Source organism: Equus quagga, chromosome 7, assembly GCF_021613505.1.
Source record: "Equus quagga isolate Etosha38 chromosome 7, UCLA_HA_Equagga_1.0, whole genome shotgun sequence".
In the NCBI taxonomy this organism is placed as follows: Eukaryota; Metazoa; Chordata; class Mammalia; order Perissodactyla; family Equidae; genus Equus; species Equus quagga.
Window position 1 is genome coordinate 109,512,265 of NC_060273.1, and position 26,021 is coordinate 109,538,285.

The 26,021-nt window shown below is 34.9% G+C and overlaps 1 protein-coding gene across 1 annotated transcript in view; it reads left to right on the forward strand.

Annotated features, from left to right (window-relative positions):
* SLCO6A1 (solute carrier organic anion transporter family member 6A1) overlaps positions 1-26,021 on the forward strand; it is a 139,917-nt gene that overhangs the window by 89,117 nt on the left and 24,779 nt on the right. The window contains exons 9-11 of the mRNA XM_046667813.1: positions 188-383; positions 19,343-19,496; positions 25,383-25,570. Coding sequence (XP_046523769.1) covers positions 188-383; positions 19,343-19,496; positions 25,383-25,570 — 538 coding nt within the window. The remainder of the gene's footprint in view (positions 1-187; positions 384-19,342; positions 19,497-25,382; positions 25,571-26,021) is intronic.

The following is a 26,021-nucleotide window of genomic DNA, read 5'->3' on the forward strand; positions in this document are numbered from 1 at the left end:
TTTGTTTTTCTCTTAAGGTTCAGGTTTGTTGAGATGTTTATTATGCTTTTAAGTTTTCTGACTTTTATTTAAATCTATGTTTGCTGTATGTTTAGAGCAGAGGGGATTGCATCAATGTATGAATTTTCTTTACTATCTTTAGCTGATTATATTTTAACTGTTTTCTCCTCCTGCTTGTTTCTTTTAGGACTTGTTTTAATTCCAGCAGGTGCAGTTGGCCATCTTCTGGGAGGTGTCATTGTTTCCAAATTACAAATGTCTTATAAAGGTCTTATGAAATTTATGATAGTTACATCTGCTATATCACTTGTACTACTTGCATTTATAATTTTTATACGCTGTGATCCAATACCATTTGCTGGGATCAGTGAAGATTATGGCGGGTAAATATAATTTCGTATATTAGATTTTTACATCCAAACCCAACAACGTATTTCTCAGTCAATTAATAATTCTTTATCCAGTAATCCTTATATAGTCATGTGATTCTTGGAATTGTTGAACATGTGAAAAAAGTATAAAGCACAGTTTAACCTTTTGTATTAAGAGCAGAAATATCAAATGATAGCTTGTGACATGACTGCTTATGCATTCATAAAGTACTAAAGAAAAAACACATTGAAATGATTCAGAACCTGGAAGTAGAGTGTTGTTTTATAGTGGGTAGCAACTAGGAGACAGTACTAACTGTACAAAGTCAGTCTTACCTTGTGCTCCTGAATTGATATGTCTGCCTTCTTATAGACATCAAAGATTGGAACTGAAGTACATCTGAAAGTATGCAAGAGTAATGTCTTCTTTAAGCTAGACATGCAAAAATTCAGAGAACTGGGCAGAGATTAATGTTAAATACAAGGGATCACAACTGGAATTGGAAACCAATCCACTGAGCAAGTAAAATAAGAAAATAAAATAAAACTTCCACTCCCAGCTACAGTGGAGTAGCTTATGGCAGACAAATTCTCCTCCTGAGAACAACTAGAAAAGATGAACAAAGTGTTGAAAGATTTGTTTAAAAGCATCAAAGAGTTGTTTAGGCAAGTAGGAATTTAAAGGCCAAAACCCTGAGAGAGAGGCAAACCCTTGAGAGGAGAAGCAACCTTCTGCAGTTACTTTTTCCCCTAAGGCTATTTGCTAATTCTGGACCTTACAAGAAGCTGAGAATTCGGGCAGAGGGTCTGGGCAAAAAGAATCTAGTTAAGTGACAAGAAACCAGCACAAATTTTTTACAGAGCTATGAGCCTAAAGAGACAAAAATTAGGGAATGGGATGGGGTGGGATACCAGAGAGAAGAAAGAGGTAGACAAATAAGACAGCACTCTGTTGGGTTTTAGCCCAGTATGTTTGCTGAATTATGAAGTGAAGAGGCTGAAATCAAGTAAAAAGGAGAGAAAAATTTCAGCAGTATTGTGTTGCTCTGTAGATAAGTGTTCGAGTTTAGAATGTGCTGGGGAGATGAACCATGGTGAACATCATGTGTTCTCAACTGATATCCTGTAAGGCTGTGCCCTAAGAGTGAGAACCTTCCTAAAGTACTGTAACCAGCCAAGAGTTAATTTGGGCTGTAATTGGATTAATGTGGTGAGCCAACACTCTATCAGCAGAAAGGCAGACCCAAAACTCTGAAAGAAAGATAATATCATACACAGCTGTAAAATGTCTTAGGCAAGGGTCTTGCAATAAAAACAAATTACCAGGCATGGCAAAAAACTATGACAAGAGTATAGACCCACATGGGATCCAGATATTGGCATTATGAAATAAGAACTTTAAAATAGTATTGATAGGTACAATAATACAAATGATTGTGAATTTCTCATCAGAAACTGTGGGTTCAGAAGACAGTAGAACAATATCTTTAGAGTCCTGAAAGAAAAGAGCTGTCAACTCATAATTCATAATCCTGTGAAAATATCCTCAAGAATGAAAATGAAATAAAGAGGGGCTGGCCCCGTGGCTGAGTGGTTAAGTTCATGCACTCCACTTCAGGGGCCCAGGGTTGCACTGGTTCAGATCCTGGGCATGGACATGGCACTGCTCATCAAACCATACTGAGGTGGCGTTCCACATAGCACAACCAGAAGGACCTACAACTAGCATATACAACTATGTACTGGGGGGCCTTGGGGAGAAGAAGGAAAAGAAAAAAGAAGAAGATTGGCAACAGATGTTAGCTCAGGTGCCAATCTTAAAAAATAAGAAAAGAAGAAAAGAAAAAAGAAAATGAAATAAAGATATTCTCAGGTGAAGGATAACTAATAAAATTTATTGTTAACTCAAAAAGAAATGAGAAAGTCTTTTCAGTCTGAAGTGAAATGATACTAGAGGAAACTTGCAACTTGAAGGGATAAAGGAAGAGTAAAAGAAATGGTACATACATGAGTAAATAGACTAAATGTTCATCTTAGGTTTAAAGTATATATGACTTTTGAAAGCAAAAATTATAACATTGTCCGATGTAGTTTTTAAAGAATGTAGTTGTAATACATATGACAACTGTAACCTAAATGGAGAGGGTAAAAGGACCTATTTGGTTATAAGACTTATTCATTTTAAATGGAGTGGTAAAATGTCAACTTGAAGTAGAAAAGTAAGTGTATATATATGTGTGTGTGTGTGTGTGTATGTGTGTGTATGTATATATATAAAAGTATACCTAAGTATATATATATATATATAGTTTAGGGGTGTGTGTGTGTGTGTGTGTGTATATGTATATGTATATCTGTATATAAACTGCTGCCTGTTTCTGTATAGTCTGCAAGCTAAGAATGGAATAGAACCTCTAGTTTCTACTCCAATATATAAAGAGCCTGTAAGTCATCACTCCTGTTCTCACAACAAGAAGAGAGTTGAACAAATTAAAAATCAACAGCTCTTCTTAGATTAATTGGAGACTTGAGATCACAGGGCAAACTGCTGCCCCCAAAACTGGAGAGAGAAGCAAACAGAGAGAATTGCAGTTTACTGGGAGCAGAAGCCATTGGAGCTGAAAATTAAACAATGATTGACTAATTGCTGGAGGTGGGGCATGGACTAACTTGAGAATTAAAAACTCCTGGGGGCACAGTCTTAGGGCTATTTGCCATACCTTCATGACTCTTAACATCCAGGTGCTCCATCAGGTTCTCACAGTAAAGTTGGGGGTAAAATACTCTTGTGTTTTAGGTGAGGGGGAAAGGAAAAGTAACCATTTTGAAGTATTCCCTAGAGAAGTCTGCTCTTTGTAACAAAAGCCTTCCCTCTAGGGAAACTACTTTACCAGAGTTTCTCCTGCCAAATTTTAGAAGGAGGGCAATTAGACAAGTCAACCCTCTCTAACCTTCCTGTCTCACAGAAGGGAAAGAAAATAAAAAGGCTAAGAAAAACTTTTGAAGGTCACAGCAAGACTCAGGAATGCTCAGTAAAAAAAAAAATCCCATAAAGCCTAAGATTTAATCATAAGAATATAGAATGCTTCCTCTCTGCAATACATTACCATCATATAAACATATATCTAGTGTAATAACAGAGAATTACAACTGAAAGAACTGCAAGACACACTCTATTTGATAAAGAGTTTCTAAGGAAAGACAATAGGGAAGACAAAATGAGGATACCACAGAAAACTGAGGCCTCTGATACCTACAGCTACAACAAACTTTAAACAGAGCCTAACACCTAGACAAAAACCCATAAAACCTCACACTAAAGGCCTATTTACCTCAGTTCTTGTTACCTGATACATAATGTCTGGCTTTTAAAAAAAGCATTATAAGGCATTCTAAACGGCAAAAACAGAAACAAAAAAGATGATTGAAAAGGCAAAGCAAGCAACATAAACAGACTCAGATATGACAAAGATTTTGGAATGATCAGAATGGGAACATAAAATAATTATGATTAATATGTTAAGGGCTCTAATGGAAAAAGTGGATACCATGAAAGAAAAAATAGGTAATGCAAGGAGAGAAATAGAAACGCCAAGAAAAAAATCAAAAGTAAATTCTAGAAAGCAAAAATACTATAATAGAAATGAAGAGTTCCTTTCATGGGCTCATCAGTAGACTGGACAGGATTGAGGAAAGTATCATTGACTTTGAAGATGTGTCAATAGAAACTTCTCAAACTGAAAACCAAGGAGAAAAAAGAATGAAAAAACCTGGAGCAGAATATCCAAGAACTGCAGCCATTACAAAGGTAGAACAAACATATAATGGAAACACCAGAAGGAGAAGAAGGAGAGAAAGGAACAGAAGAAATAAATGAGTAATAATGGCTCAGAATTTTCCAAAATTAATGACAGACACCAAACCACTGATCCAGGAACCTCAGAGAATACCGAGAAGGGTAAATACCAAAAAGTCTGTGCCAGGATGTATCATATTCAGACTGCAGAATCAAAAAACTAAAAGAAAATCTTGAAAGAAACCAGATGAAATAAAACTTAACATATAGAGAATCAAAGATAATTTACAACAGACTTCTCTTCACAAACCTTGCAAACAAGAATAGAGTGGAATGAAATATTTAAAGGGTTGGAGAAAAAAACCTCATCAATATGGAATGTTGTATGCAATGAAACTATCATTTAAATTGAAGGAAAAATAAAGATATTCCCAGACAAACAAAAAAATAAGGGAATTGTCACCAGTAAGCCTGCTTTGCAAGAAATGTTTAAAGAAGTTCTTCAGAAAAAAGAAATATGTTCCTCGGAAATCTGGATCCACGTACAGAAAGACACAACATTAGACATAAATAAATAAAAGTAAAATATAATCTCTTATTTTTCTTATTTTTGATTGGTATAATAGATAACTGTTCAAAATAATAATGGCAATAAGGTATTCAGTGATTATAGTTTATGGATAGTGAAATGAAGAACAGCAATCTTATAAAAGGGGAGGGAAAATTGGGAATACTCTGTTCTAAGGTACCTGCACTACCGTGAAGTGGTATAGAGTTATTTGAAAGTGGACTTCAATTACTTGTAAATGTATATTGGTAATTCCAGGGAAACCACTAAGACAATTATTAAAAGAAGTATAATTGCTATGATAACAGATGAGAGAAAATGAAATCTCATAAAATACTCAAAACAAGAGAAGGAGGGCCGGCCCCATAGCCAAGTGGTTAAGTCCACATGCTGCACTTCGGCGGCACGGGGTTTCGCCAGTTCAGATCCCAGGCGTGGACATGGCACTGCTTGTCAGGCTATGCTGAGGCAGCATCCCGCATAGCACAACCAGAGGCACTCACAACTAGAATATACAACTATATACTGGGGGGCTTTGGGGAGAAGAAAAAAAAAAGAGAAGGCAGAAAAAGAGGGCACGATGACAGCAAAAAAGCATGCGAGAAAATAAGAAAGAATAATTTGTATATAATTGTTTATGGTAGTCTCTTGTGACCTTTGTATTTGTGTTGTATCAGTTGTAATATCTCCTCTTTCATTTATAATTTCATTTATTTGAGTATTCTTTTTTTCTTGGCAAGTCTAGCTAAAGATTTATCTATTTTGTTTATCGTTTCAAAAAACTAGCTGTTAGTTTCATTGATCTTTTCTGTTGTGTTATTAGTCTCTATTTCCTTTATTTCCACTCTGATCTTTATTTCCTTCTTTCTACTAACTTTGGGCTTAGTTTGTTCTTTCTCTGGTTCCTTGAGGTTAGTTAGGTTGTTTATTTGAGATCTTTATTTTTGTTAATATAAGCATTTATTGCTTTAAGCTTCTCGCTTAGGCTTACTTTTGCTGCATCCTGTAGGTTTTGGTATGTTATATTTCCATTTTCATTTATCTCAAGGTATTTCTTGATTTCTTCTCTGACCCCTTGGTTGTTCACTAGCATGCTGTTTAATCTTCACATATTTGTGAACTTTCCAGTTTTCTTCTTATAGGTGACTTCTAGTTTCATACCATTGTAGTTGGAAAAGATGCTTGACATGATTCCAATCTTATTAAATTTATTAAGACTTGTTTTGTGGCCTACCAAATGAGTTGTCCTGGAGATTGTTTCATGTGAACTTCAGAAGAATGTGTATTCTGCTGCTGTTGGATGGGTGTCTTCTAAGTGTCTGTTAAGTCCATCTAGTCTAATGTGTAGTTTAAGTCCCATGTTTCCTTATTGGTTTTCTATCTGGCTGATTTATTCATTGTTTAAAGTGGAGTGTTGAAGTCCTCCCACATTATTGTATTGCTGTCTGTTTCCCTCTTTTGTTCTGTTATTATTTGCTTTATATATTTAGGTGCTTTTATGTTGGGTGCATAAATATTTATGAATGTTATATTCTCTTGTTGGATTGATCTCTTTCATTATAAAATGACCTTTTTTGTCTCTTACTACAGTATTTATCTTATAGCCTATTTTGTGCGATGTAAGTATAGCTACCCCAGCTTTGTTTTGGTTTGCATTTGCATGGAATATCTCTTTTGATCCCTTCACTTTCAGCCTGTGTGTGTCCTTACATCTGAAGTGAGTCTGTTGTATGCCGTGTATAGATGAACCTGTTTTTGGTGGGTTTTTTTGGTGAGGAAGATTGTCCCTGAGCTAACATCTTCACCAGTCTTCCTCTATTTTGTATGTGGGACACTGCCACAGCATGGCTTGATGAGTGGTGTGTACATCAGTGCCTAGGATCCAAACCTGAAAACCCTGGGCTGCCAAAGTGGAGCATGCGAACTTAAACACTATGCCATGAGGCGGCCCCTGGAATCTTGGTTTTTTTATCCATTCAGATACCCTATGTCTTTTTTTTTTGAGGAAGATTAGCCCTGAGCTAACATCTGCTGCCAGTCCTCCTCTTTTTGCTGAGGAAGACTGACCCTGAGCTAACATCCATGCCCATCTTCCTCTACTTTATGTGTGGGATGCCTGCCACAGCATGAGGAAGACTGGCCCTGAGCTAACATCCATGCCCATCTTCCCCTACTTCATATGTGGGACACCTACCACAGCATGGCTTATCAAGCAGTGCCATGTCTGCACCTGGGATCCCAACCAGTGAACCCCGGGCTGCTGAAGTGGAACGTGTGAACTTAATTGCTGCACCACCAGGCTGGCCTCCAAACACTCTATGTCTTTTGATTGGAGAATTTAGTCTGTTTATATTTAAAGTAATTATTGATAGATATGTACTTATTGCCATTTTATTAATTGTTTTCTGGCTATTTTGTATTTCCTGTGTTCCTTTCTTCTCTTTCTCTTCCTTTGTGGTTTGATGATTTTGTTTAGTGGTATGCTTAGATCCCTTTCTTTTTATGTTTTGTGTATTTGCTATAAATTTTTGCCTTGTGGTTACCATGAGGCTTATGTAAATCGTCTTATAATTATAACAACCTATTTTAAGCTGATAACAACCTCGAACACATATTAAGGCTGTTTATTTTTACTCTCCTCATGCATTTTATGTTTTTAATGTCACAGCTTATACATCTTTTTACCTTGTGGTTATTCTGGTTATATTTATTTTAAATAACTATATTAAATGGATGAACCTTATATATAACTATAACCTTACCTATATCTATAATAGCTAGATGAACCTTAGCATTCAGCCAGGCCTGAGCTCTAGGTTGTCTCTCAAACTTTTGTGTTTGTCCGAGCTGCCTTCTTTGTTCTTAGTAGGTCCTAGCAATTGAGGGTGTGCCAAGATCTGTCATTGTCCCAAAGGGGCAGATTGCATTCAGCACCTAGATGCAGGCAGTAGTTAGCAAAGTATGTGGTTAGGACTGACCTTTCCAGGGAGAAGCCGAGAGGTGAGCTTTTTTGCTGGCTCCCTCTGTGCCGGGCTTGAGTGTACAGCTGCAGAGGGCTACTCCTGTGCTTGTTGATAACTGCTTCTTTGTTTACTACAATCCTGTGTGACTCATGAATACAAGCCCCATTGGCTATCAGAGCTAGGTGATCCAGGGTCCTGTCCCTTGGACAGCAGCCACAGAACCTGGGGCTCCATACTTGTGTACAAGCTCCTTCCAGGCAGATGTTGGTGATTTGTAGTGGGCTGGAGTGAGAAGGCAAAGGTTGTGTCTGCTGGCTTTTCTGGGCTTGGGGAAGATTGCAGTCAGCCCCCAGATACATGCTAAATTAGAACCCAGACCCTCAGGCAGCAGCTTTTAAAGTATGTAAATAGGCCTTTTTTCAGGAAAACACTGAGAGATGGGTATATTTGGCCTGATTCCTAGGTCCTGCGCCCTCTGGGGATAGCCACAGTGAATCCTTAGTGAGTCCTCCTGAGAACCCATTAAGAACTGTTTCTTTGTTTTCTGTAGGCTTGTGGGTCTTGTGGATGCAAGCCCATTGACTTTCGGAACTAGGTGTTTGAGGGGCCCATCCCTTAGGTGTGAGTCTTAAAAGTTGGCACACTAGATGTGAGGTCCAAACTCTTTGCTCTTCAGAGAAAAGTCAGGAGTTGGGAGGTCCCTCCCAATTATATGGCACTGTCCTAGGGGTGGAGTTTATGGTGAGAATGCGCCCCAGCTTTTCCTACGCATTTCAATGTGGGATTTTCTCATTTGCCCCATGTGTAGGAGTCACTCAGCTAGTTTCTGGATTTCTTTCAGAGGGAATTTCTCCGTGCGTAGCTGTAGATTTGGTCTGTCCATGGGAAGAGGTGAGTTCAGGAGGCTCCTATGTTGCTGTATTGGACAAGAACCAGGGTAATCTTTTTAAAAATGATGCCGGAATAACTAAACATTCATGTGCAAAAAAAGAAAGAAAGAAAGAAAGAAAGAAAAACGCAAGCAAGCGATCAAAAAGGAATCTAGACACAGACCTTACACCCTTCACAAAAATTAACTCAAAATGGATCATAGACCTAAATGTAAAATACAAAACTATAAAACTTCTAGAAGACAACATAAGATTAAATCTAAGTAGCCTTGGGTTTGGTGATGACATTTTAAATACAACACCAAAAAAAGATGTATGAGAGAAAAAAAATGGTATGTTGGACTTCACTAAAATTAAAATCTTTTTCTATGAAAAACGCTGTTAATAGAATTAAAAGACAAGCCACAAGTTGGGAGAAAAATACATATTTGACACAGGACATATCCAAAATATTCAAAGAACTCTTAAGACTCATCAATTTTCAAATAACCTAATGAAAAATGGCCACTAGGTCTGAACAGACACCTTATTAAAGATGTACAGATGCTAGTAAGCATATGAAAATGTACTCAGCATCATATGCCATGAGGGAATTGCAAATTAAAATGAGGATAAGATAGCACAACACATGTATTAGAATGGCTAAAATTTAAAACACTGACAAAATGAAATGCTGGTGAGGATGTGGAGCAATAAAGACTTCCGTTCACTGCTATTGATGCTATAAGATGGTAAGTCACTTTGGCAGTTTGGCAGTTTCTTATGTACCTAAACATAGTCTTTCCATATGATTCAGCAATCATGCTTTTAGGTATTTACCCAAAGGAGTTGAAAACATATTCACACAAAAACCTGCCAATAAGTGTTTATAGCAGCTTCATTCATAACTGCTAAAAATTGAAAACAACCAACATACCCCTCAATAGGTGAGTAGATAGATAAACTGCAGTACATTATACCTGGAATATTATACAATGATAAAAGAAATGAGCTATCAAGCCAGAAAAAGACATGGAGGAACCTTAAATGTATATTGCTAAGTGAAAGAAGCCAGTATGAAAGGCTATATAATGTGTCATTCCAACTATGCGATGTTCTGGAAGAGGCAAATGTATTGGTTCATCAATTGTAAAAAAATGTACCACACTAAAGCAACGTATTAATAATAGGCGAAACTGTGTGTAGGGGGAGGAAAGCGATATGGTTAAGTCTCTCTATATGCTCAATTATTCTGTAAACCTAAAACTGTTCTAAAAAATAAAGTCCATTAGTTTAAAAAAGAACAATATATAGCAGACAGTACTATGTTTATAAAGCCTAACATATTTACTATCTGGCTCTTTACAAAAAATATTCGTTGATCTCTAGTCTAAAACTACCTATTTGAAAGCAGCAATGTCAGATTGGACAAAAAATTTAACCCCAACTAAATTCACTCTAGATGAACCTACAACAAATAATGACATATGTACTTTAAAAGTAAAAAGGATGAGAAAAGTTTTAATATACAAACAGTAAACAAAAGAAAGCTGGAATGAGTATATTAATATCAGACTTCAGAACCAAGAAAATATACAGGGATGAAGAGATATTGCAAAATGATAAAATGACCAATTTACCCAAAAGAACAGACAATTCTATTTATGTATGCAGCTAACTATAGAGTCTCAAGATACAAGAAGGAAAAACTAATACAACTGGAAGGAAAAGAAGATAAATCTAGAAATATACGTGGAAACTTGGTCATTACTCTCTCAAGGGAGAATAAAGAAGTACTAAAGGAAACAATCAACCAACTTAAACTAATTTATATTTATGGGACGCTCCAGTCAATAATAGCAGAATACGTATTCTTTTTGAGTAAAAATGGAATATTCACCAAAACGGAGCATATTTTGGGCCATAAAACAAACCTCAAAAGTTTAAAAGCACTGAAACTATACAGAGTATGCTTTCTATCACAATAGAATCAAGGTATAATCAATAACAGAAAGATAATGAGAAGATCTCTAAACACTTGGAAACTAAATAATGCACTTTTAAATAATCCATGTGTCAAAGAGGAAATCTGAAGACAAATTAAAATAAAATACATTGACCTGAAAAAAAAAGAAAATACCACCTATCACAATTGGAGGACACAACTAAAACAGGATTGAGAAGGAAATTTATAGTGCTAAATGCATACAAGAGAAAATACGAAAAGCCTCAAATCAATAATCTAAGCTCCCACCTCAAGAACTTGGAAAAAGAAGAGCAGAACAAACCCAAAGGAAGCAGAAGAAAGCAAATAATAAAGATAGAAGTAGAAATCAATGAAATGAATACCTGGTTCTTTGAAAGATAATAAAATTGACACATCTCTAGCAAGATTGACAAAGAAAAAAAGCAGACAACGCACAAATTATTACCAGGAATGAAACAGGCAATACCATTATCCCATAGATATTTAAATGTTAATAAGGGACTACTACAAACAGTTCCACACATGTAAATCTGACAGTTACATAATATGGACTAATCCTTGAAAAGCACAAATGAAAAAACCTATCCAATATGAAATAGATCATTCAAATAGCTATAAAAGAAACCATTAAAGAAATTGAATCCACAGTTTATAAACTCCCCCAAAACATTTTCTGGCCCAGATGATTTCGCTAGAGATTCTATCAAACATTTAAAGAATTAAGAGTGATCCTACATAATATCTTCTAGAAATTAGAAAAGGAGGGAATACTTCCTAACTCATTTTATGAGGCCAGTATTACTCTGATAGCAAAACCAAAGGCAATACAAAAAATGGATACTACAGACCAATACCTCTCGTAAACTTAGATGCAATAGCCTCAACAAAATGTTAGCAAATTGAATCCAACAATGTATAAAAAACCTTGTCTTTTTGATGCCTTTCATCATCTTTTCTATTTGAGGCTCATTTAGTATATATGTGAGTCAGGGCCTGCCTTCCTCTAAATAAATCAAAGGGAGATAAATATTACTTTTCTCATCTTCCTGACATCAACAAGGCTATGACCTAGGCTCAGCTGTTTGGACTGCTCCCTCAAGATTTTGATTTTTGAGAAAGTAATGCAAAAACCCATGGTTAGTCAGAGACTACCTGCAGCAGCCAATGCAAAGCTAAGAGAACGGCAAGTTCATCTGGTCCTGGGTGTAGAGGGGCTGGGGAGCCATCTTGCTAAGATTAGTCCCATGATGTAATCTTGCTTGCCTTTTTTGGGTTCTTGATGGTTTTCAAAATCTACTTTTCTAGGCTTCTTATCCATTCTGTGAGCTCTTAGGCATTATTTTAATAAATTCATTCACTTTGATTATCCAGACTTAGTTTCTGCTGCCTTTATTGGTTCAAATATATAGTTTATAAATCAAAAAGTAGTAATCCTAAAAATGATTGTGAAATATAGCCTCTTTTTCAAATGATTAATAATGTAAATAAGACCCTTTTATTTCATGCTAAATTTATATTCAGAAGTTGTTCTGCGCTTCCACTTTTAGCCAAGATGAGATAACAGATTTCCCTTCCGACCAGAAACAACCCAAAATTTGACAAATGTTGAAACAATGGTTTTCAAGACATAGGCATAAGTCAGTGAAGGACAGTGATACATGAGAGATGGGAAACATTCAAGGTGAGCCATATAATTTCTCCAGCTTACTGCCTTAAGAGAATTTTTTCTTCCTTTTCTATTTTTTTATTGAGGAAGACTGGCCATAAGCTAACATTAGTTGCCAACCTTCCTCTCTTTTTGCTTGAGGAAGACTGTCACCAATCCAAAATCTGTGCCACTCCTCCTCTATTTTGCATGTGGGATACCTCCACAGTATGGCTGATGAATAGAATAGGTCTGTGCCTGAGATCTGAACCCTCAAACCTGGGCCGCTGAAGCAGAGCACAGAGAACTTTAAACACTCAGCAACAGGGCCAGCCCCCTTAAGAGAGTTTTTAGGTTGTGGCACAGGGAGGGAGAATCAGACAGGTTCTGGCAGACTTCCTGAGTTGAGATGATTGAGTTGACAATTGAGAGAGACCAGTACAGCTAGAGTTCACAGGGTAGTGTACCAGAGGACATATCTGCAGAAATCTCCCTCAAGTATGCATCAAAGTACTAATTATCATATGTGTGAGGAAAGTCCCTGGCTACCAAACAGAATTAGGGGAAAGACTACCAAAAAAATTAAAGGACACGGTGTCCACCCCTCCCACAGGGTTGGGAATAATATCTATTCTCATCAGTCAGACCAGAGAACCTGAAAAATCACAGAGCATAAAGTATAGAAAGATCTTGCCCAGTAGTGAGTAATAATTAGCTCTGAAGTAAAATTAGCACTGCTTTCGTTCTGCCTATCAAATCTTAGAAGCAAGATCCAAATAGATAAGGTAAAATTTACAAGGCTTGGTATCCAATGAAAAATTATAAGGAATTCAAAGAAGCAAATAAATACAACACATAATGAGGAGCTGAATCAGTTGATGAAAACTGACCCATAATAGACACAGATGTTAAATTATCCGAGAAGGATGTTAACACAGTATCTCATGTGTTCAAAAAGTTAAGTAGAAGATATTTTTAAAAACCCAAATTGAACAGATAGAAATAAAAACTAGAATGTGCAGAAAAAATACTCTGTATGAGATTAATGATAGATTAGACCTTGCAGAAGACTAGTGACCTTGAAACTAATAAATAATAAATAAATAATAGCAATAAAAACCATCCAACATAAAACACAGAGAGAAAAGAGAATTAATAAAATGAACAAAGCATCAGTGACTTGGACAACTTCAGGTGGCCAACTATATTTGTAGTTGAAGTTCCCAAAGGAGTGGACTTGGTAAAGAAAATATTTGAAGAAGTTGTGACCAAGATTTTAAAATTTCACGTGAACTATAAACATACAGACTTAAAAAAACCAGCAAAACTCAGTTCAAGAAACATGAGGAAAATCACACCATGGTACATAATAATCAAATTGCTCAAAATAAGAGTAAAGAGAAAATTTTAAAAGCAGTGAGAGGTGGGAAAACTACTTTATACACAAAGGACCAAAGATAAGGGTAACAGTAGATTTTATGTCAGAAACAATGTGGATAAGAAGACAGTGGAACAATATTTTTAAAGTACCAAAAGAAAAAAATTAATCTATAATTCTATACCAAGTCAGAATATCTGTCAAAGATGAAGGAGAACTAGTTTTAGACATAAAAAAATGTAAGTAATATTTGATCAATAGACAACACTATATAAGTGTTAAAAGAAGTCTTTCAGGCTGAAAAAGATGATATGAGATGAAAATGTGAACTACGCAAAGCAAAGAAGAGCAAAGCAAATGGTAACTGTATTTGAAAATATTTTTATTGTTTAAATATCTTTAAAAATAATTGTTTAAATCAGATTAACATGTAATATTGGTTTACATGAAATGCTATATTATCATATGTTGGAAGACTGTTTAGTTAAAGATGTATAGTATAAACCCTGAAGCAATGACTAAAATAACAAGTCACAGCTAATAAGCCAACACTGGGGTTAAAATAAAATTTTGCAAAATATTTGTTTAATCTCAAATTAGGCAGAGAAAAGGAAAAAGAGAACAAAGAAGAGATAGGACAAATAGAGAATAGATTTGAACCTAATCACATTAGTAATCACATTAAATGTAAACATTTGTAATAGCTCAGTTAAAAGGCAGAGAATCCCAATTTGATTTTAAAAAAGCAAGACCCAACTATATATGCAGCATAAAAGAAATGCACTCAAATATGTACACAAGTAGATTATGAGTGAAAGGATGGGAAAAGACGTATCAGGTTAACAGTAACCAAAAGAAAGCTGGAGTATAATATCAAAATAAGTAGATTTGAGGGCAAACAGTATCAGCATAAATAAATAACAATATTTATGACATAAATAATGTCATTACGACAAAGTAGTAAATTCACCAAGAATTCATAGCAATCCCAAATGTTTTCTAACTTAATGAAAGAGCTTTAAAATATCTGGAACGAAAACTTACATACTGCAAGGAGAAATGTAGAAATCCACAAGTGTGGTCAGATATTTCAATATCCCTCTCATAGTAATAAAAGTAGGCAAAAAACCCAGTGATGATACAAAAGATTTGAATAATGCTGCCACCAACTTGACCTAATTGACATTTGTAGAACATTTCATGTAACAAGGCAAAGTGCACATTCTTTTCAAGAGCATATGAAATACTTAGCAAACTAAACCATATTCTATAAAACAAGTCTCAGTAAATTTAAAGGATCAAATCATACAGTGGAGTTCAGTTTTCTGACTATGATGGAATTAAATTAGAAATAATAAAGAATGATTTCTGGGAAAGCCTCAAGTATTTGAAAACTGAAGAACAAACTTTTAAATAACTTATTGATAAAACTGCTAACCTCTAGAGAATAAAAATTACCAATGTCAAGAGTTAGAGATCTGATATGATGTTTGTATAGATTCTACCAGTATTAAACAGACAAAAGGATAATATTATGAACAACTTTATGCCCATAAATTTGACAATTTCCATGAAATGGATATATCCTTTCAAAGACACTCTAGAGGAGGAAGACATATCTTCTACTCTCTGGGTCCTTCTGGCTGGTCTACGGATTAAATTCACATGAGACAGAATAACAGGAGAAAATCAAACAAAGCTTTATAACATAAATGGAGAAACTCAGGAAAACTGAGTAACTTGCCAAAATGATGGAGGCTCTCATCTAAAATACCATCTTTAGCTAAAGACAAAGGAGGATGTTGGGGGTAGTGGTTTGGGATTTCAAAGGGGAGGAAGGCAATTCACACAGAAATGGAAAAGCAAACGTTTGGTAAATAGAACTTTGGTAAGAGTGGGCTTAGCAAGGATCCTCCCAGTTAGACTTATCTATGGTGATGTCCTGTCCTGGGGACAGGCCTTTATCTTAAATTTCTTTTAGGCATTTAGGGGGGAGGTCAAAGTTTCTTTCAGAATCTTCTGTTCTTAAAAATAATCAGGGCAGGGGCTGGCCCCGTGGCCGTGGCCGAGTGGTTAAGTTCACGGGCTCTGCTGCAGGCGGCCCAGTGTTTCATTGATTCGAATCCTGGGCGCGGACATGGCACTGCTCATCAAACCACGCTGAGGCAGCGTCCCACATGCCACAACTAGAAGGACCCACAACGAAGAGTATACAACTATGTACTGGGAGACTTTGGGGAGAAAAAGGAAAAAAATAAAATCTTTAAAAAGAATAAATCAAGGCAAGGCAAAGAGACACATTTTGGGGCGCCCAATTCTGATCCCCCACAACACAAACTCACTTAAGGAGAAACAGATAATTTATATATCAAGTAAATAAATGAAATTTGTTGTTAAACACAATCCCACAAAGAAAACTCCAGGCTTATATGACTTCAATGGGGAATTCTACCAAACGTGTAAAGAATATCTGATTTTACACAAATTCTTCCAGAAAATTGAAAAGGAATGGATACCTCCCAACTCATTCTTTGAGACTTACATTTTCCTGATGTGAAAATTCGAGAAAGACATTGTAAGAAAAGAAATCTATAGACCTATATCTCTCATGAGCATAGATGCAAAAATTCTTTACAAAATTTTAGCAAATTGAACCCAATAGTATATTAAAAGGAAAATAAATTATGATCAAGATTTAACATAGAGTTGCAAGGCTGGCCTAATATTTGAAAATCAATTGATGTAATCCACCATATTAACAAAGCTAAAAGTGAAAAAAACATTGTAATCTCCGTAGATGCCAAAAAAGCACTTGATAAAGTGTAACGTCTATTTCTGATAAACTAGGAAACTAGGAATGGAACAGAATCTGTGAAAACATACAGCTAATATCATATTTAGTGGTTATTATGGACTGAATGTTTGTTTCCCCCTCCCACGAAATTCATATGTTGAAGTCCTGGTCTCCAGTGTGGTGGTATTAGGAGGTAGAGCCTTTAGGAGATAATTAGGTTTGGATGAGATCAGGAGGGTGGATCCCCATGATGGGATTAGTGTCCTTAGAAGAAGAGGAAAAGACCAAAGCCTTCCCTCTGAGGGATACAGTGAGAAGGTGGCAGTCTGCAATCCAGTAAGAGAGCCCACACCAGACATCAAAGCTGCCTGCACCTTGATCTTGGACTTAGCTTCCAGAAATGTGAGAAATAAATATCTGTTGTTTAAGGCACCCAGTCTATGATATTTTGTTATAGCAGCCTAAGTTGACTAAAACAATGATGAAACATTGAATGATCAGGAATATAACAAGGATGTCTGCTTTCAATATTTCTATATTAACATTGTGCTGGAGGTTCCTGCCATAATAATACTGTAGGAAAAATAAGTAAAAGGCATCAGACAGGAAAAGTAGAAATAAAACTGTTTATTTGAAGACAACACAATCGTCTATATAGAAAATCAAAAAGCCACTGTAACTAATAAAATGAGTTTAGCAAGTTTAGGATACAAGAGCAACTTACAAGAATCTATGGTGTTTCTATATACTATCTACAGAGTAGCAGAAATTAGTATTAAAAATAATACTATAACAATAGTATCAAGAAAAAAGGAATAGTGTAGAAGGAAAGATCAATATACAAGAATCTGTGGTATTTTTATATACTACCTGCAAACAACTGGGAAATTGATATTAAGCAAAAATACCATTAGCAATAGTGTCAAGAAAAAGAAACACTTAAGGACAAATATGATAAAAGATGTGAAAACCCTATACACTGATAAGTACAAAACATTGATGAGAGAAATTAAAGACCCATTTTTTTTTTTTTAACAGAGAAGCTGAGTGATTTGCTCAGCTAAGTGAGTGATGGAGCCAGACTTTTATTTTTTCCTTTTACTTTTTTGCTTTTTGATGAGGAAGATTGGCCCTGAGCTAACATCTGTTGGCAATCTTCCTCTTTTTTTTTTTTTTTCCTCCAAAGCCCCAGTACATAGCTGTATACTCTAGTTCTAGGTCATTCTAGTTCTTCTGTGTGGCATACCACCACAGCATGGCTTGATGAGTGGTGTGTAGGTCTGTGCCTAGGATCCAAAACCTCAAAGCTGATCCAAACCCTGGGCCACTGAAGCAGAGTGGGCCACTTAACCACTTGGCCACACGGCCAGCCCCAAGACCTAAATTTTTAAATGGAGAGATATCCCATGTTCATGGGTTTAGAAGACTCAGTATTGTTAAGATGTTAGTCCTCCCCAAATTGATGTATGCATTGAATGTAATCACAATAAAAATCCCAGAAGGTTTTTTTTTTTAGATATTGGAGAAATCTAGATATGTGAAGGGTGTAGAAAAACCATACACAATTCTAAAGAAGAACAAAAATGAAGGACTAGCGCTATTTGATTTCAAGACTTACTATAAACCTACAGCGATCAAGAAAGTAGTATTGATGTAAATATAGAGAAATACATCAGTAGAATAGCATAGAGAGTCCAGAAATAGGCCCACATATATATGGATAATTAATTTTTGACAGGGTGCATATGCAATTTAGGGGAGAACATATAGTCATTTTAACAAATGATGGTGGAACAATTCGATATCCATATGTAAACAAGAGAACTTTGATCCATATCTTGTACCATATAAAATAGTTAACTCAAAATGATTATTGAAATATAAAATTAGTGAAATATAAAAGTATTATATTTTATCTTTAGTTAAATATAAAATTCCAAGACTATAATAAAAATTTTTGTGAATTTGGGTTCTGCAGAGATTTCTTAAGATATGACTCCAACACATGATCTATAGAGAAATATATTTATAAATTGGACTTCATCAAAATACAAACCTCTGCTCTTTGAAAGATCCTGTTAAGGGAATGAAAAAATGAGTTATAGACTCTGAGAAGATATTTGAAAATCATATCTAACAAAGGACTTGTTTCCAGAATATAGAAAGAACTCTCAATGCTTACTAATAAGAAAGCAAACAATCCACAAAAAATGGACAAAAGATTTGAACAGATATTTAACAGAAGAATATATACAGATGGAAAATAAGCACATGGAAAAATCCTCATCATTTGTCATTATGGAAATGCATATTAAAAACCCAAATATGAAACTACTATATTGCTGTTAGAATGTCTAAAGTTAAAAGACTGACCATATGAAGTGTAGAAAGCAACTGAAACTCTTATACACTGCTGGTGGGAATGAAAAATAGCACAACCACTTTGGAAACCTGTTTGACAGTTTCTTAAAATGTTAAATGAATACCTACCATCTGATCCAAACATTCTACTCCTTAATATTTCCCCAAGAGACGTAGAAGCATATGACCATACAAAGACCATATAAAGACCAGCTGCATGAAAGAAGCCAGAAAAAGAAAGTACACGTACTGTATGATTCCATTTCATAAAATGTGATGAAATTCAGACAAATGAATAGTGACAGAAAGTAGAGCAGCAGATGCCAGGGGGTGGAGGAATTACAAAGGGACACAAGAAGACTTTTTGGAGTGATGGTTATGTTTGTTAACGTGATTGTGGTGGTGGTTTCACAAGTGCATACATATAACAAAAAATTTCAAATTGTACACTTTAAATATGTACAATTTATTGTATATCAGTTATACTTTAATAAAGCTGTTACAAAAGAAATTATTTCAATAATCATTGATCTCACTGACATCTCGACATATACATTAATAAGTATAATACAGTGGTATCATAGTTACATTCCATCTCTTTTTTTTACAGAACAGGGCAGTTGGGAAACCTGACAGCTCCTTGCAATTCTCATTGTGGTTGCTCATCTACAGTTTATTCTGCTATATGTGGAAGAGATGATATTGGCTATTTTTCTCCTTGCTTTGCAGGCTGTACAAATTTTAAAGCACTAGGCAATCAGAAGGTAATTGTTTTTTATTTTACTTCTTCCTTTCCGGTAAAATGTTCAACTCCTGGATGGTGTTTACATTTTACTCCTAGCTCTCTATAAAAGCTATTTCCCGCCTTATTTTCCCTTTTAAGGAAAACTTTAAAAAGAAGAAAAGAATATTTGCTTTACATGGCCACAATACAAGGGGCTTACGGGAATTGGGAGTGGAAAATATACTCCTACATTAAAACATGCCTCCGTCTGTTACATCATTTCAGTTTTATGGTTTTAAAGCAGTAGGTGACTATCATCTAGCTCTTGCTGTAGCACGGTTGAAAGCAGCAGTCTAAGAGCATATTTTGTCTTCCACCTATGTAGTTTATCTTAGTTCTGTCCTACCTATCTGCAGCCCCCAATCCACCAAAATGTTGAACCACAATCTTTCCTTCTCCAATGGGTTGACAAATATTATCCTTGTGGTCACTGTTCCCTCAGTTTTTCCTTCTGAGGAATTCAAAATATCTGTGCTGTTCCCTCTAGCTCTCTCTCTGTTTCTACCTCACATTAACTCAGATGTGGAAATCAGTCCCTTTATTGTGTGCCAGAGATCACCATACACACAAGGCCTTTTAAACATATCAGACTTTCCAGAAAGGTAAGAGAGTTAGAGAAGGTTTATATGGCAGCAATACAAATGACTTAAAATTGAATATACATTATCCCTGTTGATCCTTTGACGTTTACATGAGTCAGGACTCATTTTAAAATTCCCCTATTTGCTTATCTTTGGGGCCATTACTCTCAGTATTTCTTATTTCCCTGGGCTTCCTACCAACCTCCAGACAAATTTTCTTATTTTATCATGCAGAGCAGTTGACCACTCTGCTACTTGTTTGACTCCAGGGTAATTTTCTTATATTCAAAGTTACGTAATTGAGCATTTAGCTAAATAATGGACTGTAATTTCAGCTTCTCCCTTTTAAGTGGCACAGAAGCAAGGATCGAGGCTTTAAAAATTCTTTTTTTTTTTCTCCCCTCTCTGGTTAGTCTTTGTGAGAGAGAGAGCAACCAAGAGGTTTATTGCCTGACCCATAGGCATTATATGCACCACGTCCCCTAGTAGGCAAGAAAGTCCTTTATTAGTTATTCACTTACATACTAATAGTCCCTTCACTGTTGCACACAGATCTTTTCATTACAAGATATTCGCATACCTGACCAGCTTTCGTTCCTCATAGTCATGTTTTCACTGGCTTACGATTTAATAATGTGTCTTCAGTTTTTTATTGAATGTTAATATAAAAAGGTTACACACCCTAAAGGAAATCCTTCTTCTTAAATGTTACATTATATATTTAAAATGACTTTTAAAATCTTTAAAATATATTCCTGTGGAAAGCTTTAAATGTAATAGGAAAATATAATGAACTGCTATATGTCAATTACCCATCTTCAACAATTTGTTAACTTATGGAAAATCTTACTTTATATTCCTGCTTACTTCCTCTCCTCCATTTTAGTTTGAAATGAGTAAATGATTTTTTAAATGCTCATGTTGTCACCACAGTATAAAACAGAACTCTTTGACCTCGGTGTTTTGATCCCATGGGGTATTCAAGAGCTAAGAAGCCCATCCAGTATATAGCTTCAAAGCCTCTTTCTTTTTCTGGGGAATCCTTTTAGGGATTTTGTTTCTATTTCATAAAAATCTTTGTAATTTCCTTGCATTTCTCTAAGGAATAATTAATTCGTAATGAATAACAGTGATATGAATAATCTATAAAATAGTCAATCAAACTGTGTAATAACATTTGATACAGAATCAAAATTGAAAGAATAAAATATTTTTGACAAAAATTAGATCTGTTAGAAGTTATCCAAGACAGTTAGTTTTGATAGAAATAATGGCTCTGAAGGAAAACTGACAATAGCAGAAGCTATTATTAGTACAGTTTGATATGGATGGAACTGACTAATGGATAAAATATGCATTCATTTCAAATGGAAAAGAATTGATACCTATAAAAATAACTAACAAAATGAAAATTATATGAAAAACAGTGTATATAAACAATGATGATGTATCTAAATGGTGTTGATGGAATTCCCTCTGGAAAATATTTTTTCAATGAAAATATGTTAACTTTGAAATAATTCTGATTAAATATTCATATTCAAAATGTGATTAGGGTAAGAATGAGTTAGAGTTGGATGCCTTTCAGTTATACTTTTGCAAAAGTTTGCAAGAGGAGTGGTAGGAAATACTACACCTCTGAAGATTTCTTAGTTTCTATAGAAAATCGCAGCTTTACTAAAACTGAAAATAGATAACTGTCTGCTCTTCATATTGATAATATTCCTGGATGGTTTTCCCTCATTGAGACCCACAGGTAGTCTTCTTATTCATGCTGCCGAAGATCTTCAAATTTCCTCTTATAGATATGAAAGCAATCTTGGGCTTTTCTTCATGATCTTCTCATTGGGACTAGTTCTTTTCAGCAGCTGATAGAGCTTTCATCATAAAATAGCAGAGCAGGGGGCTTCTTCCAGAGGCTGCTCTAGTCCAACAGGAGCCTTATTCTAATGATCTCTAGAGGGGAAAGTCAATCTCATCCAAAGCATTGAGGATTTCAAGAAGCCAGGCTTTAGGGTGTCTTTCAGTTGAAACATCCTTAGAATATTTTAACTTCATTTACTCATCTCGCACCTTTGTGTTATTTTTGTCATGTATTTTATTTCTTAATACATTTTAAATGACACAAACTATTGTTGTTTTGTACAGTCAGTATGCAATTATATTTACCCATTTTCTTGCATTTCCATGCTTTCATATGAGATTATTTTATTTCCTCCTGAAGAACCATATTTCACCTTCATTTTTGAAACAACCTGTTTTCACTGGGTGTGGAATTCTATATTGGCAGTGATTCCACCTTACATGTGGTTTTCATTATATTTATTTTGCTTGGGTTTCACAGAACATCTTTAGTCTGTGGATGTATGTCTATCAGTTGGGAAATTCTCAGCTATTATTTCTTCCTCACTCTCTTCTCTTTTTGGGCGGGGGGAGACCATGTATTAGTTTACTATTGCTACATAACAAATTACCATAGCCTTGGGGTCTTTAAATAATACCCATTTATTAGCTCACAGTTCTAAGGTCAGAAGTCCAGATGCAACATGACTGGGTCCTCTGCTCAAGAGTCTCATAAGCTGAAATCAGGGTGTTGGTTGAACTGCATTCCTTTCTGGAGGCTCTGGGAAATAATCTGCTTCCAAGCTCATTCAGGTTACTGGCCAAATTCAGTTCTGTTGGGCTATAAAAAATGAGGCCCTTGTTTCCTTGCTAACTGTCTGCTGAGGGCCAATTTTAGATCTTAGAGGCCATCTCCATTCTTTGCCACATGACTCACTCCATCTTCATGGTTAGCAACAGAGAATCTCCCTTACGTAACATGCTTTGAATCTCTGAATTCAGGAAAAGTCCAGTACCTTTCAATGCTCACCTAATTAGGTGAGATTTACCCTCACTTTCTTAAATCAACTATGTCATACCGTGTAATTTACTAAGGGGAGTAAAATCCATCAATTCACAGTCCTAGGGATTATACAAGCTTCATATAGTAGGCGGGTGGGAATCTTAGGTGTCATCTTAGAATTCTGCCTAACACAGACTACAAATAGATCTGTCCCATTCTCTTTTGCTCTTTTCTGTATTTTCCATCTCCTTTCATTTGTTTATTTAAATATAGATATTTTCTATTGACCTGTTTTCCAGTTACTAATTCTATACTCTGCAGTGTTTACTCTGCTATGAAACCCATTAACTGAGGTTCTCGGTTTACTCATTGTATTTTTCAGTTCTAACTATATTTTCAGTTATATTTTTATAGAATCCATCCCTGGTGAAATTCCACATCATTTAAGATATTTTAGCCATTTTCTCCTCTATTTCCTGGAAAATATTAATCTTACCTATTTTAAAGTTTTTGCCATTAAGTCTACTATCTGGATCACCTGTGAGTCTATTTATATTTGTTCTTCTCTTAATTTTAAGCCAATTATTCTTGTCATTCTGCAAATCTTATAATGTTCTATTAAATCCTGAACACTGTATCTGAAAAATGTCTCGTAATATAATTATACAACAGTCTATTTCTCTCTTTATTTTGGCTTCATGCATTTTAAAGCTCTCTTATTATGTGCATACACATTGATAATTGTCATATCTTTTTGATGAATTGTTTTTTATCTTTGTAAAATGTCTCTTTCCATCTCTGGTAATACTCTTTGTCTTAAAGTTGATTTTATACATTAACTAGTCACTCTAGCTTTCTCTTGCTGGCTGTTTCCCTGGTGTATTTACTTCCCATTTTATTTTCTGTTTGTGTCTTTATGTTTAAAGTATCTCCTATAGCCAGTGTATAATATGATTTTGCTTTATCTTCAATTCTGTTAATCTCTGTCTTTTAATTGGAGTTTTTAGATTACTGACATATACTGTAATTATTGATATGGTGGATTTAGATCTACCTTAATTTTTTATTATTTGAATTGAAAAGATGTTACTATTTCATGTTAATATGACTTTTGGAATTTTGGTTATATCTCTTTGGATATAACTCCACAGTTCTTCCACCCTGCCAGAGTCTAATATCTTGTGATTCTACCGTCTGCTCACTAAACCTTCATATTTTCACTTTTCTCCTTAGTCATCTTAGGTTCTATGGCCTGCAACTATTTATTGTGCTTGATATCTTTTATCTGACCTTCAGATTTACTTTTCTCTTTCCTCCTCATTGTTCTAGGAGACTAAACTATAGCTTGAGAGCTCCTTTGCCCTCTGACTTCTGACTGGGTTAAGATAATAAGGAGTCCTAGCAGAAAATCAGAAAGATGGGAAAAAAGCAAACCAACATGATTTTTGGATCATCATTTTCTGAATCACTCAGATTCAAGCCATCTTTATTTCCTCTGATTCCTTCACTAATAAGCTAATTCAATATTTCTGTTGAATTTATTACTGTTATTTTTTAATTTAGATGAGATCAGTGCGTTCAGGGTGGTATGGCTGTAGACTTTTTAATTTAGAGTCTTTTCAATAGATTAATAAATTTTTAACTGGCCTCAGTATCTCTAAACTCTGTTTAGTTCTTCTTAGAAAATATCACTTATTCATCTTCCTTGAATTATCAACCCTACAACAACCACCCAAAATTTTCATTGGTTCTCATGCAGGCCTACATTATGACTTTCTTTGCTCTAGACACTTTTGACTTTGTAAGCCCCTTCTTTCACTGAAAAAAAAAGAGAGAGATTTAATGTACAGCTATATTGTTAGGAAGACAAATATGATCCAGGCTTGATTCATTATATTTATTTTTTTCTTTGATTTTAAAAGACAATAAAATTAAAACATTTTTATGTGGCTCTGAACGTATTGTGGGCCCTAGGCACTGTGCCCACTCTGCCTCATAGATAACATACATAACAGCCCTGTCATCATTACATACAAAATAAAGTCCTATCTTTTCAGTAGGGTTCTAAAACCTTCCACAATCGTCCATTTTATTGGTTACATTTTCCTTAATTGCCCTCAATTCATATAGCCCTCCAACAGTCATTTGTGGAATTGAATGTAAATATTTCTGGTGAAATTTCTTAAATCAGTAGAATTTATGGTAAGTAACTGTAATTACACACACACCCCCATATGATTCTTTGTTAGGTAAAATACCTTGGACTTATCAGTAATGTTTCATTTCTAAATAATGAGTGGCAGATTTAATGTAATGATATTTACTAACAGAACTGGCTAGTCTCCCTGCAGTTGTTGATTTAATTTTTATTTTACAATAAAAGAGTTTTTGCTTTGTGACTATATTTCTAAAAGATTGTTTCCTATATTTATTTTCACAGGCATACTATAATTGTTCTTGCATTAAAGAAGGATTAACAACCTCAGACGGTCAAGGTGATTTTATTGATGCTAGACGTGGGACATGTGATGCAAAGTGCTATAAATTACCTTTGTTCATTGTTTTTGTCTTTTCTACAATTGTATTTGCTGCTTTTTCTGGTGTACCAAACATCCTGGCCATCGTTCGGTATGTATACATTATACAAAATCATATTCATTTAATACATAAAGGCAATTTTAGGAAGATTTTAGAATATTGTAGTAAATGATTTACTCTTTTCTTTCAAGGTAGCAACTGCTAGCGGGGAAATTGTTACATTGTCAAAATTCCTACACATGCTTATTTCCTTTTTTTAACTAATTTGTTTGCATAAGTGTGTAGATATCACATTTAGTTTTAATTAATTAAGCAATTAATTAAATTTAATACTTGGAAAATTCATATATATGAAAATTGTTACATTGCCAAAATTCATGTATATGTTTAATTCTCTATTTTATCTAATTTATCTGCATAAGTGTATAGATACACATTTAATTTAAGTGTAATTTAAAATTAAGTTTATTTCTTATTTAACACATGGAAAATTCATAATTATAGGAAAATTCTTAATTATTAACATAGATGCAATTATAAT